Source organism: Pseudophryne corroboree, chromosome 2 (assembly GCF_028390025.1).
Source record: "Pseudophryne corroboree isolate aPseCor3 chromosome 2, aPseCor3.hap2, whole genome shotgun sequence".
NCBI classification, from domain to species: domain Eukaryota; kingdom Metazoa; phylum Chordata; class Amphibia; order Anura; family Myobatrachidae; genus Pseudophryne; species Pseudophryne corroboree.
Window position 1 is genome coordinate 68019804 of NC_086445.1, and position 17880 is coordinate 68037683.

At 49.3% G+C, this 17880-nt stretch overlaps 1 protein-coding gene across 2 annotated transcripts in view; it reads left to right on the forward strand.

Annotated features, from left to right (window-relative positions):
- Positions 1-16069, forward strand: part of CHORDC1 (cysteine and histidine rich domain containing 1) — a 99455-nt gene extending 83386 nt beyond the window's left edge. For both annotated transcript variants that reach the window (XM_063951408.1, XM_063951409.1), the window contains exons 10-11: positions 13810-13872; positions 15492-16069. In XM_063951408.1, coding sequence (XP_063807478.1) covers positions 13810-13872; positions 15492-15641 — 213 coding nt within the window. In that variant the 3' untranslated portion in view covers positions 15642-16069. The remainder of the gene's footprint in view (positions 1-13809; positions 13873-15491) is intronic.
- Positions 16070-17880: the final 1811 nt, after the last annotated feature.

Sequence of the window (17880 nt, forward strand, 5' to 3'; positions counted from 1 at the left end):
TCGGTCTATATATTCCCTCCTCTTCCTCTCAGACCCAAGGGCTGAGAATTGTAATAAACGGAGGAGTGAACATATTCTTTGCTCCGGATTGGCCAAGAAGGACTCGGTACCCGGAACTGCAAGAAATGCTCTCAGAGGACCAATGGCCTCTGCCTCTCAGTCAGGACATGTTGCAACAGGGACCCTGTCTGATCCAAGACTTACCGCGGCTGCGTTGGACGGCATGGCGGATGAACGCCGGATCCTAGCGGAAAAGGGCATTTCGGATGCAGTTATTCCTACGCTGATAAAGGCTAGGAAAGACATTACAGCAAGACTTTTTCACTGTATATGGCGAAAATAGGTTGCTTGGTGTGTGGCCGGGAAGGCCCTACAGAGGACTTCCAGGGGGGTCGATTCCTGCACTTCCTACAGTCAGGAGTGACTATGGCCCTAAAATTAGGATCCATAAAGGCCAAGATTTCGGCCCTATCCCTTTTTCTCTCAAAAAGAACTGGCTTCACTGCCTGAAGTTCGGACGTTGTTACAGGGGTGCTGCATATTCAGCCCCTTTTGTTCCTCCAGTGGCACCTTGGGATCTTAACGTGTGTTGGATTCCTAAAATCCCACTGGTTTGAGCCACTTAAGACCGTGGAGCTAAAATATCTCACGTGGAAAGTGGTCATGCTTTTGGCCTTAGCTTGGACTAGGCGTGTGTCAGAATTGGCGGCTTTGTCATGTAAAAGCCCATATCTGATCTTCCATATGGAAAGGGCAGAATGGAGGACTCGTCCCCAATTTCTCCCTAAGGTGGTATCATCGTTTCATTTGAACCAACCTATTGTGGTGCCTGCGGCTACTAGGGACTTGGAGGATTCCAAGTTGCTGGACATAGTCCGGGCCCTGAAACTTTGTTTCCAGGACGGCTAGAGTCAGAAAAACTGACTCGCTATTTATCCTGCATGCACCCAACAAGCTGGGTGCTCCTGCTTCAAAGCAGACTATTGCTCGCTGGATCTGTAGCACGATTCAGCTTGCACATTCTGCGTCTGGACTGCCGCATCCTAAATTAGTAAAAGCCCATTCCACGAGGAAGGTGGGCTCTTCTTGGGCGGCTGCCCGAGGGGTCTCGGCTTTACAACTTTGCCGAGCTGCTACTTGGTCGGGTTCAAACACATTTGCAAAATTCTACAAGTTTGATACCCTGGCTGAGGAGGACCTTGAGTTTGCTCATTCGGTGCTGCAGAGTCATCCGCACTCTCCCGCCCGTTTGGGAGCTTTGGTATAATCCCCATGGTCCTTACGGAGTACCCAGCTTCCACTAGGACGTCAGAGAAAATAAGAATTTACTCACCGGTAATTCTATTTCTCGTAGTCCGTAGTGGATGCTGGGAGCCCGTCCCAAGTGCGGACTCTCTGCAATACGTGTATATAGTTATTGCTTAACTAAAGGGTTATTGTATGAGCCATCTGTTGAGAGAGGCTCAGTTATTGTTCATACTGTTAACTGGGTATAGTTATCACGAGTTGTACGGTGTGATTGGTGTGGCTGGTATGAGTCTTACCCTGGATTCCAAATCCTTTCCTAGTAATGTCAGCTCTTCCGGGCACAGTTTCCCTAACTGAGGTCTGGAGGAGGGGCATAGAGGGAGGAGCCAGTGCACACCAGATATAGTACCTAATCTTTCTTTTAAGAGTGCCCAGTCTCCTGCGGAGCCCGTCTATACCCCATGGTCCTTACGGAGTACCCAGCATCCACTACGGACTACGAGAAATAGAATTACCGGTGAGTAAATTCTTATTTTTCTGCTGCGGGGTACACTGGGCTCCACAAGGAATGGACAATGGGGTGTAGAGTAGGATCTTGATCTGAGGCACCAACAGGCTCAAAGCTTTGACTGTTCCCAGAATGCTTAGCGCCGCCTCCTATATCACCCCGCCTCCCTGCACAGGATCTCAGTTTTGTAGTTGCTGCTGCAGTAGCAGGCACTTAACAGAGAAGAGCACTTAAGAAGAGCTTTTTTCCTGAGGAAAAACGTGAAGACTCCAAGGGCAGCAGCAGTGTTACATGTCAGTGGACATTCACGGCTGCAGCTCCGGATCTCCCCAGCGGCGCTGTACACTCCCGAGCCCTGGTTGCCGGGTAACTACAGCTGGAGGCTCCGGTTTTCTTCTTGTCAGGCACACACGACGGGGGCTCTCCGGGATCGCGTGGCCGGGCTTCGGGAGGTGGTAAGTGGGTCCCGCTTGCGGGATCCGGTCTTTATCGCGATCCGGTGCGGTCAGTGGGAGGCGGGCCGCGCGCGCTGGCGGTGGACACTGTGGCAGTACAGGCGATCCCACTAGATCACCAGGGCATGGGACAGGTCAGGTTTTCTCTATAAACCGTTTTATTAGAGTCTGCAGTACCCGGTGGTTTTGCCAGCAGGGGGATAGAGCTTGGACCTGAAGCCCCTCCCCCAGCCCCAGGGCGCCATTTTCTGCAAATGTTCCCGCCCTGGAGCTGCATATCTGTCTCTCCCTCACTCCCTGGCAGTGTCTGCGGCGCCATTATCCCTCAGCTCACTGTTCCTGGGAATGCTTGGGCAAATCCTCCTATGTAAAGTCGCCTGGTTGTCAGTGCTGTGACTTTACAAGACACTTAAGTATTCTACCTGCCTTTTTTAGTCAGTGTTAGTTAAGAAAGAGTGCACTTAGTCAGGGTTTCCTAGTACAATTACCCTGAGATATACATCCAGTTCTTACTGTGTACTGTTATATCTATTGTTATATAGCTGTGTAAGCTAGTCCAGTGCAGTATTATTGTTAGTAATAACCTCTGCATTGTATAGACTGTGACTATTTGTGTGTGCATTTGATAGCTGAGTGGTGTCCATTTCGTGTCTTTCACTCAACCTGCTATCCCTATATTCTATAACCTAAGGGGGCTTGGTGCATCAGGTTTTATCTAATATAGGATTTTCACAAAGATATACTGTATTACGTATTTTTCTCTGTGATTTAGTCACCATATCTCTCCTTTATCTCTGCTGGTGCTGACTACACTGCGCAGGGGTTTGGGCTAGAGGTATTGTGCTGCATAAAAATTGTACTGTGTTACCTGATACTGCAAGTTATATCATGTCTGCTTCTGAGGGTAACGGTTCTGGTGCTGAACACACTGCCGGTGTTGCTGAGGCTGCAGATACCTATGAGGAGAATATAGCAGCTTTGGGCTCTGGTTCAGGGGGCTCCTTGTCCCCCAGTGGGACGGTGGCAACGGTGGCAAATAATGACCCGCCGTGGGCCGCTTTTTCCACACTTCTGCATACGCTAGTTCATAAACTAACACCCCCTATGGGACCCCCAATGCCGGTGCAACCGTTGGTGGTCCCTGCAGCTAACCCGCCGTGGGCGGACGATTTATCTGCTCAAATAAAGAAGTTGAACCAGTCCCTGACTACTAAAAAGTCTGACCGTCGCTTGCCTACGTCCAAGGGGTCCTCTAAGCGAGCGCTTGTCTCCTCACAATCCACTGCTGTCACTGACACCTCGTCGGATGAAGACGGCACTTACATTGACCCCACAGGTTCTGACTCAGATACGGCTGATGGGGAGGGTGGTTCACATGTGGATGTTCCTGATCTTTTGGAGGCTATTGAGTTAATTTTACAGATTACGGATGATCCCGAGCCATCCGTTCCTCCTAAGAAACCAGATAGGTTCAAGCGTCAGAAGGTGATGAAACAAGTTTTACCTCACTCTGACCACCTAATTGATATACGTCAGGAACCCTGGAAAAACCCGGGTACGAAGTTTGTGCCTCAAAAGAAGATGCTGGCTCGCTATCCCCTCGCGTCGGAGCTGTCTAAGAATTGGGAAACGCCTCCAGTGGACTCACATGTGACTAGGATGGTGGTTTCCGCAGCTCTACCGGTCACCACCGTCACGTCTCTAAAAGAGCCTACGGATAAACGTGTGGAGGGTTGTCTGAAAGCGATTTACACCCTCACGGGTGCTGCACAAAGGCCCACTATTGCAGCTACTTGGGCTGCAGAGGCCATTGAAGCATGGGCCTTGGAGTTAGATGCTGAAATCTCCTCTGACCATCTAGACAATGCTTGTCTTATATTGTCACAGCTTCTCGTTATATTAAAGAGGCAGCTTCTGATGCCGGTATCCTGGCAGCCAAGGCCTCTACTATATCAGTGCTGGCTCGCCGGATATTGTGGCTGATATCTTGGTCTGTGGATCTGGACTCTAGAAAAACCCTGGAGGTACTCCCTTTTAAGGGAGATATTCTGTTTGGGGAGGATTTAAATAAGATTGTGGCTGACTTGGCTACTGCCAAAACTGCCTGTCTGCCAAGTACTGCTTCGTCTGTGTCGAAGGCTAAAGGTATTTCCTTTCGCCCCTTTCGTCCTTCAAGTAAAGCAAAAGGTCAGGTGTACAACAAGCAGGCCCGCACTTCCAAACCTGGTAAACCTAAGCCCAAAAGAGCCTGGGCGGCCCGTCAGCCAGCTTCCAAGACAGATAAGCCTGCCGCATGACGGGGCAGGCCTCCCTATGGGGGATCCCAGGGTGGGGGGCCGGCTTCTAGGGTATACCCAGGAATGGTTGAAGACCACTTCAGATGCCTGGGTACGGGAAGTCGTCACTCGAGGTTACGCCATAGCCTTCAAAAACCGACCCCCTCATCGATTTTGCCAGACATGTCCCGTTGGACAAGACAAAGGCAAACACTCTACATTCGGTGGTACAGACCCTCCTGGATACAGGAGTCTTAGTACAGGTGCCTCTTGCGCAGAGGGGCCGGGGGTACTATTCTCCGCTGTTTCTAGTCCCGAAACAGAATGGGTCCTCCCGGCTCATTCTCAACCTCAAGGCATTGAACAGGTTTGTGAAGGTTTCCAAGTTCCGGATGGAAACCCTTCGCTCTATAGTTCTGGCCTTGGAACCTGGGGACTTCATGGTCTCCCTGGATATACAGGATGCTTACCTGCATATTCCTATAGCAGTGTCTCATCAGCAATACCTGAGATTTGCGATTGGCAACTGCCATTACCAGTTTCGGGCGTTACCTTTTGGTTTAACAAGTGCTCCGAGTCTTTACAAAAGTCGTGACGGTGATGACGGTGGTACTCCGCCGTCAAGGGGACAGGATACTGCCGTATTTGGACGACTTGTTAATCCTGGCAAATTCCCCAGAACTTCTCCTGCGTCATCTAGATGTGACGGTCCGGTTTCTGCAAGGCCACGGGTGGCTCATCAACTTGAAGAAGTCATCCCTGATCCCTGCTCAGAGCATGGTGCATCTGGGAGCACTATTGGACACTCACAACCAGCGGTTGTTCCTGTCTCAGGAGAAAGTCCTGAAACTTCAGGACAGGATTCGTTGCTTCCTATCTTGTCCGCTAGTGTCAATACATTCGGCGATGCAGGTGCTGGGCCTCATGGTGTCAGTATTCGACATGGTAGAGTACTCTCAATTTCACTCTCGCCCTCTCCAGAGGCTGATTCTAGCCAAATGGGACGGCCTGCCTCACCGGATCAGGTCTCAAATGATCTCATTGACTCCGGAGGTCCGTCTGTCGCTGCTCTGGTGGCTCCGGGACCAACAACTGTGAAGGGGCCGTCCGTTCTGGATATCCGACTGGGTCCTGTTGACGACAGATGCCAGTCTGACAGGTTGGGGCGCGGTGCTGGAGCAACACTCCCTTCAGGGGCGGTGGACCAAGGAGGAGTCCCTCCTCTCGATCAATATTCTGGAATTGCGGGCGGTCTTCAATGCCTTGAACCTAGCCCAGCATTTAATTCAGAACCGTCCTGTACACGTACAGTCGGACAACGCCACCACAGTGGCTTACATAAATCATCAAGGCAGCACTTGAAGCTGCCTAGCAATGAAGGAAGTCTCACGGATTCTACAGTGGGCAGAACGCCATATTGGCAATATTCATTCCGGGAGTCCTGAATTGGGAAGCGGACTTTCTCAGTCGTCAGGACGTGCATGCCGGCGAGTGGGGCCTCCATCCAGAAGTGTTTCAACTCCTAGTGGAAAGGTGGGGCCTTCCAGACGTAGATCTGATGGCGTCTCGACACAATCACAAGGTTCCGGTGTTCGGAGCAAGGACAAGGGATCCTCAAGCAGCATTAGTGGATGCGCTGGCGGTACCGTGGAGGTTTCGGCTGCCGTACGTGTTCCCTCCGGTGTCACTCCTGCCCAGGGTAATCCGGAAGTTCAAGCAAGAAACAGGAATTCTGATTCTCATAGCTCCAGCGTGGCCCAGACAGCACTGGTTCTCAGACCTGCAAGGCCTATCGTGAGAGCATCCAATTATACTTCCACAACGCCCAGACCTCCTCGTTCAGGGCCCCTGTGTCTACCAGGACCTAGCCCGGCTGTCTTTGACGGCGTGGCTCTTGAAGCTTCCGTCTTAAAAGCTAAAGGGTTTTCTGAGGCGGTCATTCAAACTATGTTGCGGGCCCGGAAACCGGCTTTGGCTCGGATTTACTATAGGGTCTGGCATTCTTACTTTGTTTGGTGCGCATCTAACGATTATGACGCTTCCAAGTTTAGTATAGCCAAGTTGCTGGCTTTTCTTCAGCAGGGCCTGGACTTAGGCCTGCGTCTGGCCTCCCTCAAGGTTCAAATATCTGCCTTGTCGGTGTGGTTTCAGAGAAAAATTGCGACCTTGCCTGATCTGCATACCTTTACTCAGGGCGTGTTGCGTATCCAACCTCCCTATGTCCCGCCTGTGGCTCCTTGGGACTTGTCGGTGGTTTTGGAGGCGTTACAAGAGTCTTCGTTTGAACCTCTTGGTTCAGCTGACCTTAAGTGGCTTTCCCTTAAAGTGGTGTTCTTGCTGGCTATTGCTTCAGCTAGACGAGTGTCGGATTTGGGTGCCTTGTCCTGTTGTTCCCCATATCATCTGATATTTCACCGTGACTGGGCGGTTCTTAGCACTCGTCCCGGCTATCTACCTAAGGTGGTTTCTTCGTTCCACCTTAGTCAGGAGATTGTAGTTCTGGCACTTGTTTCTCCTGATCTGTCTCCCAAAGAGCGGTCTTTGGATGTGGTACGGGCTCTCCGTATCTATGTGAACAGAACTGCTCCTATTTGGAAATCTGATTCTCTTTTTGTTGTGTTTGGGTTTCACAAACGGGGCTGGCCTGCTCACAAGCAAACTCTGGCCAGATGGATTAGAATGGTGATTGCACATGCTTATGTGAAGGCTGGTCTCTGCTCCTGATCACATTAAGGCCCACTCTACTCGGTCTGTTGGACCTTCTTGGGTGGCCCAACGTGTTGCGACCCTTGAACAGTTGTGCAAGGCTACGTGGTCCTCTGTGAACACGTTCATAAGGTTCTATGCCTTCGATACTGCCGCTTCCCAGGATGCTTCCTTTGGACGCCGGGTTCTTGTGCCCGCTACAGTGCGTCCCCTCCCATAAGAAACTGCTTTAGGACATCCCCATTGTCCATTCCTTGTGGAGCCCAGTGTACCCCGCAGCAGAAAATGAGTTTTATGGTAAGAACTTACCTTTGTTAAAACTCTTTCTGCGAGGTACACTGGGCTCCACAAGGTGCCCATCCTAACGCACTTGGCTTCTTTGGGTTGGTATGGCATTAGCCGCTGACACGTCTCCTGACGTGAGAATGCGGTGTTGTGGCAACTAACCGTTGACGTCTCTTTTCCTGCTACTGCATTGGACTGGTTAACTAAAAACTGAGATCCTGTGCAGGGAGGCGGGGTGATATACGAGGCGGCGCTATGCATTCTGGGCGACAGTCAAAGCTTTGAGCCTGTTGGTGCCTCGGATCAAGATCCTACTCTACACCCCCATTGTCCATTCCTTGTGGAGCCCAGTTTACCTCGCAGAAAGAGTTTTAACAAAGGTAAGTTCTTACCGTAAAACTCGTTATCTCCTCTAATTGGATACACACTTAGTTTCTCTGACGTCCTAGTGGATGCTGGGACTTCCGTAAGGACCATGGGGAACAGCGGCTCCGCAGGAGACTGGGCACAAAAAGTAAAAGCTTTAGACTAGCTGGTGTGCACTGGCTCCTCCCCCTATGACCCTCCTCCAAGCCCCAGTTAGATTTTTGTGCCCGAACGAGAAGGGTGTATGCTAGGTGGCTCTCCTGAGCTGCTTAGAAGTAAAAGTTTAAATAGGTTTTTTATTTTCAGTGAGTCCTGCTGGCAACAGGCTCACTGCATCGTGGGACTAAGGGGAGAAGAAGCGAACTCACCTGCGTGCAGAGTGGATTGGGCTTCTTGGCTACTGGACATTAGCTCCAGAGGGACGATCACAGGTTCAGCCTGGATGGGTCCCGGAGCCGCGCCGCCGGCCCCCTTACAGAGCCAGAAGAGCGAAGAGGTCCGGAGAAATCGGCGGCAGAAGACGTTCCTGTCTTCAGATAAGGTAGCGCACAGCACTGCAGCTGTGCGCCATTGCTCTCAGCACACTTCCCACTCCGGTCACTGAGGGTGCAGGGCGCTGGGGGGGAGCGCCCTGAGACGCAATAAAACATGTTTAAACCTTATATGGCTAAAGAAATACATCACATATAGCTCCTGGGCTATATGGATGCATTTCACCCCTGCCAGTTTTCCTAAAAAAAGCGGGAGAAAAGGCCGCCGTGAAGGGGGCGGAGCCTATCTCCTCAGCACACAAGCTCCATTTTCCCTCACAGTTCCGCTGGAAGGAAGGCTCCCAGACTCTCCCCTGCAGTCCTGCTACAGAATCAGGGTAAAACAAGAGAGGGGGGGCACTATTGGCAGCTAATATAAAACAGCAGCTATAAAGGGAGTAACACTTACATAAGGTTATCCCTGTATATATATAGCGCTCTGTTGTGTGCTGGCAAACTCTCCCTCTGTCTCCCCAAAGGGCTCGTGGGGTCCTGTCCTCTTTCAGAGCATTCCCTGTGTGTGTGCTGGGTGTCGGTACGATTGTGTCGACATGTATGAGGAGGAAAATGATGTGGAAGCAGAGCAATTGCCTGTGTTAGTGATGTCACCCCCTAGGGAGTCGACACCTGACTGGATAGTCGTGTTTAAAGAATTACGTGACAGTGTCAGCACTTTGCAAAAAACTGTTGACGACATGAGACAGCCGGCAAATCAATTAGTGCCTGTTCAGGCGTCTCAGACACCGTCGGGGGCGCTAAAACGCCCGTTACCTCAGATGGTCGACACAGACCCAGACACGGATACTGAATCCAGTGTCGACGGTGAGGAGACAAACGTAATGTCCAGTAGGGCCACACGTTACATGATCACGGCAATGAAGGAGGCATTGAATATTTCTGACACTACAAGTACCACAAAAAAGGGTATTATGTGGGGTGTGAAAAAACTACCAGTAGTTTTTCCTGAATCAGATGAATTAAATGAGGTGTGTGATAAAGCGTGGTTTTCCCCCGATAAAAAACTGCTGATTTCTAATAAATTATTGGCACTATACCCTTTCCCGCCAGAGGTTAGGGCACGTTGGGAAACACCCCCTAGGGTAGATAAGGCGCTCACACGCTTATCAAAACAAGTGGCGTTACCGTCTCCCGATACGGCCGCCCTTAAGGAACCAGCTGATAGAAGGTTGGAAAATATCCTAAAAGGTATATACACACATACTGGTGTTATACTGCGACCAGCAATCGCCTCAGCCTGGATGTGCAGTGCTGGAGTGGCTTGGTCGGATTCCCTGACTGAAAATATTGATACCCTGGATAGGGACAGTATATTATTAACTATAGAGCATTTAAAGGATGCATTACTATATATGCGAGATGCACAGAGGGATATTTGCACCCTGGCATCTAGAGTGAGTGCGATGTCCATTTCTGCCAGAAGAGCGTTATGGACGCGACAGTGGTCAGGTGATGCGGATTCCAAACGACATATGGAAGTATTGCCGTATAAAGGGGAGGAGTTATTTGGGGTCGGTCTATCGGACCTGGTGGCCACAGCAACGGCTGGAAAATCCACCTTTTTACCCCAGGTCACCTCTCAGCAGAAAAAGACACCGTCTTTTCAAACTCAGTCCTTTCGTTCCCATAAGGGCAAGCGGGCAAAAGGCCACTCATTTCTGCCCCGGGGCAGAGGAAGGGGAAAAAGACTGCACCAGGCAGCCTCTTCCCAGGAGCAGAAGCCCTCCCCCGCTTCTGCCAAGTCTTCAGCATGACGCTGGGGCCTTACAAGCGGACTCAGGCACGGTGGGGGGCCGTCTCAAGAATTTCAGCGCGCAGTGGGCTCACTCGCAAGTGGACCCCTGGATCCTGCAGGTAGTATCACAGGGGTACAAATTGGAATTTGAGACGTCTCCCCCTCGCCGGTTCCTGAAGTCTGCTCTACCAACGTCTCCCTCCGACAGGGAGGCGGTAGTGGAAGCTATTCACAAGCTGTATTCCCAGCAGGTGATAATCAAGGTACCCCTCCTACAACAGGGAAAGGGGTATTATTCCACGCTGTTTGTGGTACCGAAGCCGGACGGCTCGGTGAGACCAATTTTAAATCTAAAATCCTTGAACACTTACATAAAAAGGTTCAAATTCAAGATGGAGTCACTCAGAGCAGTGATAGCGAACCTGGAAGAAGGGGACTATATGGTGTCTCTGGACATCAAAGATGCTTATCTCCATGTCCCAATCTACCCTTCTCACCAAGGGTACCTCAGGTTTGTGGTACAAAACTGTCATTATCAGTTTCAGACGCTGCCGTTTGGATTGTCCACGGCACCACGGGTCTTTACCAAGGTAATGGCCGAAATGATGATTCTTATTCGAAGAAAAGGCGTCTTAATTATCCCTTACTTGGACGATCTCCTGATAAGGGCAAGGTCCAGGGAACAGTTAGAGGTCGGAGTAGCACTATCTCAGGTAGTGCTACGTCAGCACGGGTGGATCCTAAATATCCCAAAATCACAGCTGATTCCAACAACACGTCTACTGTTCCTGGGGATGATTCTGGACACAGTCCAGAAAAAGGTGTTTCTCCCGGAGGAGAAGGCCAGGGAGTTATCCGAGCTAGTCAGGAAACTCCTAAAACCAGGCCAAGTGTCAGTGCATCAATGCACGAGAGTCCTGGGAAAAATGGTGGCTTCTTACGAAGCGATTCCATTCGGAAGATTCCATGCAAGAACTTTTCAGTGGGATCTGCTGGACAAATGGTCCGGATCGCATCTTCAGATGCATCAGCGGATAACCCTATCTCCAAGGACAAGGGTGTCTCTCCTGTGGTGGTTACAGAGTGCTCATCTTCTAGAGGGCCGCAGATTCGGCATTCAGGATTGGATGCTGGTGACCACCGATGCCAGCCTGAGAGGCTGGGGAGCAGTCACACAGGGAAGAAATTTCCAGGGCTTGTGGTCAAGCATGGAAACGTCTCTTCACATAAATATCCTGGAACTAAGGGCCATTTACAATGCCCTAAGTCAAGCAATGCCTCTGCTTCAGGGTCAGTCGGTATTGATTCAATCGGACAACATCACGGCAGTCGCCCACGTCAACAGACAGGGCGGCACAAGAAGCAGGAGGGCAATGGCAGAAGCTGCAAGGATTCTTCGCTGGGCGGAAAATCATGTGGTGGCACTGTCAGCAGTGTTCATTCCGGGAGTGGACAACTGGGAAGCAGACTTCCTCAGCAGACACGACCTCCACCCGGGGGAGTGGGGACTTCACCCAGAAGTCTTTCAAGTGATTGTAAACCGTTGGGAAAAACCAAAGGTGGACATGATGGCGTCCCGTCTCAACAAAAAACTGGACAGATATTGCGCCAGGTCAAGGGACCCTCAGGCAATAGCGGTGGACGCTCTGGTAACACCGTGGGTGTACCAGTCGGTGTATGTGTTCCCTCCTCTGCCTCTCATTCCAAAAGTACTGAGAATCATAAGAAGGAGAGGAGTGAAGACTATACTCGTGGCTCCGGATTGGCCAAGAAGAACTTGGTACCCGGAACTGCAAGAGATGCTCACGGAGGACCCGTGGCCTCTACCTCTAAGAAAGGACCTGCTCCAGCAGGGACCTTGTCTGTTCCAAGACTTACCGCGGCTGCGTTTGACGACATGGCGGTTGAACGCCGGATCCTGATGGAAAAAGGCATTCCAGATGAAGTCATCCCTACCCTGATCAAAGCCAGGAAGGATGTAACTGCGAAACATTATCACCGCATTTGGCGAAAATATGGTTCCTGGTGTGAGGCTAAGAAGGCCCCCACAGAGGAATTTCAACTGGGTCGTTTCCTGCATTTCCTGCAAGCAGGACTGTCTATGGGCCTAAAATTAGGATCCATTAAGGTTCAAATTTCGGCTCTGTCGATCTTCTTCCAGAAAGAACTGGCTTCATTGCCTGAAGTTCAGACGTTTGTCAAGACGTTTGCATATACAACCTCCTTTTGTGCCACCAGTGGCACCTTGGGATCTCAATGTAGTTTTAGGGTTCCTAAAATCACATTGGTTTGAACCACTCACCACTGTGGAATTAAAATATCTCACATGGAAGTTGGTCATGCTGTTAGCTCTGGCGTCAGCCAGGCGTGTCTCAGAAATGGCGGCTTTGTCATATAAAAGCCCTTACCTAATTTTTCATTCAGACAGGGCAGAATTGAGGACTCGTCCTCAATTTCTCCCTAAGGTGGTTTCTGCATTTCACATGAACCAGCCTATTGTGGTGCCTGCGGCTACTGGGGACTTGGAGGACTCCAAGTTGTTGGACGTGGTCAGGGCCCTGAAAATATATGTTTCCAGGACAGCTGGAGTCAGAAAATCTGACTCGCTGTTTATCCTGTATGCACCCAACAAGCTGGGTGCTCCTGCTTCTAAGCAGACGATTGCTCGTTGGATTTGTAGTACAATTCAGCTTGCACATTCTGTGGCAGGACTGCCACAGCCAAAATCTGTTAAAGCCCATTCCACAAGAAAAGTGGGCTCATCTTGGGCGGCTGCCCGAGGGGTCTCGGCTTTACAACTTTGCCGAGCAGCTACTTGGTCAGGGGCAAACACGTTTGCAAAATTTTACAAATTCGATACCCTGGCTGAGGAGGACCTGGAGTTTTCTCATTCGGTGCTGCAGTCATCCGCACTCTCCCGCCCGTTTGGGAGCTTTGGTATAATCCCCATGGTCCTTACGGAAGTCCCAGCATCCACTAGGACGTCAGAGAAAATAAGAATTTACTTACCGATAATTCTATTTCTCATAGTCCGTAGTGGATGCTGGGCGCCCATCCTAAGTGCGGATTGTCTGCAATACTTGTATATAGTTATTGTTACAAAAAATCGGGTTGTTTATTGTTGTGAGCCATCTTTTCAGAGGCTCCTACGTTTATCATACTGTTAACTGGGTTCAGATCACAGGTTGTACGGTGTGATTGGTGTGGCTGGTATGAGTCTTACCCGGGATTCAAAATCCTTCCTTATTGTGTACGCTCGTCCGGGCACAGTATCCTAACTGAGGCTTGGAGGAGGGTCATAGGGGGAGGAGCCAGTGCACACCAGCTAGTCTAAAGCTTTTACTTTTTGTGCCCAGTCTCCTGCGGAGCCGCTGTTCCCCATGGTCCTTACGGAAGTCCCAGCATCCACTACGGACTATGAGAAATAGAATTATCGGTAAGTAAATTCTTATTTTTTATATAATATGCATTCATGTGTAAAATCTTTTAAGGGATCACAAAGTGCTGTTTTGTGAAACACAAATAAGGTACCCCCGTAGTGCTTTCATATCCGTGCTCTGCATGGGAAGGGTGTTATAATTTTAAAACCCTTTAGTTACGATTACTCTGGCTGAGAGCTACGGGGAGCACATCCGTCCATGTGTCCTGCTCACTAGAACATGCTCCTTTTTGTTTTTTCTAGGTTAATATTCAGATCGTGTTTGAGGGTGAGAAGGAATTTCAGCAGAACCTAAAATTGTGGGGGGTAAGTGCCACGTGCCCAGCTCACATTTGTCTAATGAATACTGCAGGTATGTTATGTGTTAATAGTTTAAATCATTTAGTTTTCCATTTTATAACGGAGATGATATACTGAAGTGGCATTTGGGTGCCATCTCTACGTACAGTGACTGCATTTGAAATCTATAGTGAGGGTTCATGTTTGTCATTTAATGCATCATAGCTAGGGATGCGTTTAGCATCCCGGCAGTCGGGATGCTGGCGGTCATGTGACCGACATCACTCGGAATTCCGTTCCAGGAATGCAGACATCCTAAAGGTAAGTATCGGGGCCACTGTTAGGGCTGGGACCTGGGGGGGAGGGGTTAGTGTTAGGCACTGGGGGGGTAGCCGTAGCCACCACCCCTCCTACTATTAACCCTAAACGCAACCTGCCGGTCTCTTAATCCTAGCCCCCACCCCTCGAAACTTAGTCCTAGCTGCTACCCCAGGTGGGTTAGGGGTAAAATAATTACCACGTCCCCTGTCTGCATTCTAATTCTCGGGATGGCAGTGTCAGTCATGTGAGCTTTGGCCTTCCGACCACTAAGCTAAGCAGTTTCTGCTGAGTGACTTGTCCTCTTGCTCTTTAGTAGTTACACCCTTTACTATAGTAAGCACTAAAGTCCAGAGATGGGGGAATTATGGTGTCAATATCTCCCCCCATCCTAGTTTAAATAAACGTGCTGATCCCTCATTAGATGCTGTGGATTCTCATTTTTCAAAAATGTTGGGCTATCCATAGTGATTAATTCAAGATTACAAACTATCAAAAAAATAAAATCCTTTTAAGTGCAGAATTTATAATGTGGACTTACATTGAAGAGTGCCGCTTTTGCTGAATTGGAAATATGGGCTGATGCCAATGCAGATTCAGTCCGTTACATGCGTGTTCCAGCGCAGGTAGCTGAATCCACCCTGCAGTGTATAGTATGTGTGGGTTCTGCATACACAAATCCCTGATATTGATGTTTTCTCTTGCAGTAATGCTGGGGAATACTGGACCATGGGAATACAGGTTGGGGCTGGAGACAGCACCTAAACTAAACTGTAGCTTTAAAAGTGAGGCGCCCCCCCTTCCCCCCTCGCAACCCCAGGATTCCAGTGTTTGGTTTTTTTAGGTGCCTGTGGAGTTGGACATGTTTTGGGAGGGCTGCCTTGGTGTAGATTAATTATTTTTACTTTTTTTTTTTTCCCCCCAGTCTTCCATGACAACAAGGCAGTTCTCCGTATGGTTGCTAGGTTCCGGCCGAAACTTGTTTCAGACTTCCTCTTAAACCAGGACATTGTCTTTCCAGGTTTTCCTCTTTTGGGGTCTCTCAAAGACTGAAATATTCTTGCTTTGCTATGTCTAGCCGAGCTCTGCAGATTTACTTTGACAAGACTTCATCTGTCCACCGCATAATTGGGGGGGGGGCAAGCTTACTTTTAAAGCTACAGTTTAATTTAGGTACCAGCTCCAGTCCCAACCTGCAACCCCATGGTCCAGTGTTCCCTAGTCTGCTTAAGAGAAAAGGATTCAACGGTAAGTGACCAAAGCGGTTAAATGGTTAATAATTGAACACTGATCTTCTTCTTTTTTTTTTTCTCCTTTTTCTCTCCTAGGTAATTGACGTTAAAAAAAGTTACGTGAACTTAACAGCAACAAAGGTGGAGATTTTCATGAAGAAGTCTGAACCCATGACCTGGGCTAGGTTAGAGCTACCTCAGTCCATCCCGCCCCAGCAGGCTGACAGTACAGGCACACAGGAATGACCGCAGGGATTAGGGAATTGCTGACTATTATAAATCATTGAAGTGGTTTGTTCCAAAAGTTTGTTTTCTTCAAGATTTTGTTGCTATTGCCCACTTGTAGCCTGGGGGCGTCCTGAGCTTCTGCATCAGTGTCCCAGCTGTTACATGACCAAATATATCCTGCTGGTTGATTTGCAGTCCAACACTGTAGACTCTGAAACACTCGCTGTCCTTCCAGGTCCTGTCACGTTTATACTGTCTTCAGTCCGTCGGAAATGACATCCACGGAGATGTTCACAATGGTTCATTGAACTTTATATTTTAATTATATATTTACACATCTTAAGTTGGTGCAAATCTATAAATGCTCTTATGCCTTAGATAATGTGTTTAAAAAGCTGTATTTTGCATTGTCACACAATATATTATTATAATGTGTATGGAATTTATTTTTTGCTTTTTATTTTTTATATCAAATTCTCTTTAATCTCGTTATGTGTGTCAGAGTGATATCTTACATGGCTGCCTTATTTACGAACATATGACCTTTGTAAAAGTGTTTTTTTTAAATCAAAATTTATTTTCCAAGTAAATAAGTTATTCTCCGGCAGGGTCCACAGGATAACAATGGGGATATGATGAAGCGACAGCGGATTTGCACCAATCGGTCAAAGCTTTTCGGCCTCCCAGCATGCAACGGGCCCGTCCATATATTCCCGCCTCCTGGCTCAGGCAAATCCGTTTCTTGTTTGGTGCGGCAGGAGCAGGACCATGGTCAGATGGCTGCTGGTTTTTTGCAGCCCTAAGCTTTCTTCTTTTATTTTTATAGTCTTACTATTTCTCATACGACCTAGAGGATGCTGGGGTCACTTCAAGAACCATGGGGTATAGACGGGATCCGCAGGAGACATGGGCACTTTAAGTCTTTCAAAGGGTGTGACCTGGCTCCTCCCTCTATGCCCCTCCTCCAGACTCCAGTTTAGAATTGTGCCCAGTGAGACTGGATGCACTCTGAGGAGCTCTACTGAGTTTCTCTGAAAAATACTTATGTTAGGTTTTTTATTTTCAGGGAGAACTGCTGGCAACAGTCTCCCTGCTTCGTGGGACTTAGGGGAGAGAAGTCAGACCTACTTATGTGAGTTTCAAGGCTCTGCTTCTTTGGCTACTGGACACCATTAGCTCCAGAGGGTCTGATCGCTAGGTACGCCTAGATGCTCGTTCCTAGAGCCGGCCGTCACCCCCCTTGCAGAGCCAGAAGTCAGAAGACAGGTGAGTAGAAGAAGCAAAGAAGACTTCAGTGACTGCTTCTGAGGTACCGCACAGCGATTGCACGCTGCGCGCCATGCTCCCACACACAGCGGCACTACAGGGTGCGGTGCGGGAGGGGAGCCCTGGGCAGCATACAAATCCTCATTCTGACACGGGCATGAGGGGACATTTGTGCCAAGGCACTGTCCTAACCCCCGCCAGTATAAATATTTGTGGAAAATTGCGGGAGGGAAGCGCGCCATTGCTGGGCGGAGCTTCTTCCTCACAGCTCACACACACACACACTGCTGACAACTGCAGGGCGCAGGGGGGGCGCCCTGGGCAGCATAAAACTTGGTTTATGGCAAAAGGCACATTGTCCTACCCCCGCCAGTTTAATTAACTATTTGGTTAAGAGCAAGTGAAGCGCGCCAGTACGGGGGCAGGGCTTCTTCCTCACTAAGCCAGCACACTAATTGGCGCCATTTTCTCCTCACAACAGAAACGCTGGTCCTCCCTTCACTACTGATATGTATGAGGGTGCAAAAACGGGGGGGGGGGGGGCGGGAGGTATATGGTGCTTGTGTTATAATAATAAAAGCGCTGCAGGTCTGTTTTTCAATTATATGTTTCACAGATGTGTGTGCTTGGCGCTGGGGTGTGAGCTGTTTTTTTCCTCTCTGTCCATCTGACAGAGGTCTGTTCCCTATAAGTCCCAGTGTGTCTGTGAGTGTGTGTGTGGTACACGTGTGTGACTTGTCTGAGGCAGGGAGTTCCTCCCTGGAGGAAGCCATTGTAGGGACACAGAGTTGTAAGGTGGTGGTGATACCGACACACCAAGAGCCTGCATGGGTGAAAGAAATACGTGGTAGTATGCATCCTATCAATAGGTGATTTGATAAGGCTGTATCTAATACTGCATGCTGGATATGTGTAATTCTGTTCTTCCATCTGCAGGCGACCCTCCCTGGGTCACATAAAGTCCATTTACAAATGTTATGACTATTAATAC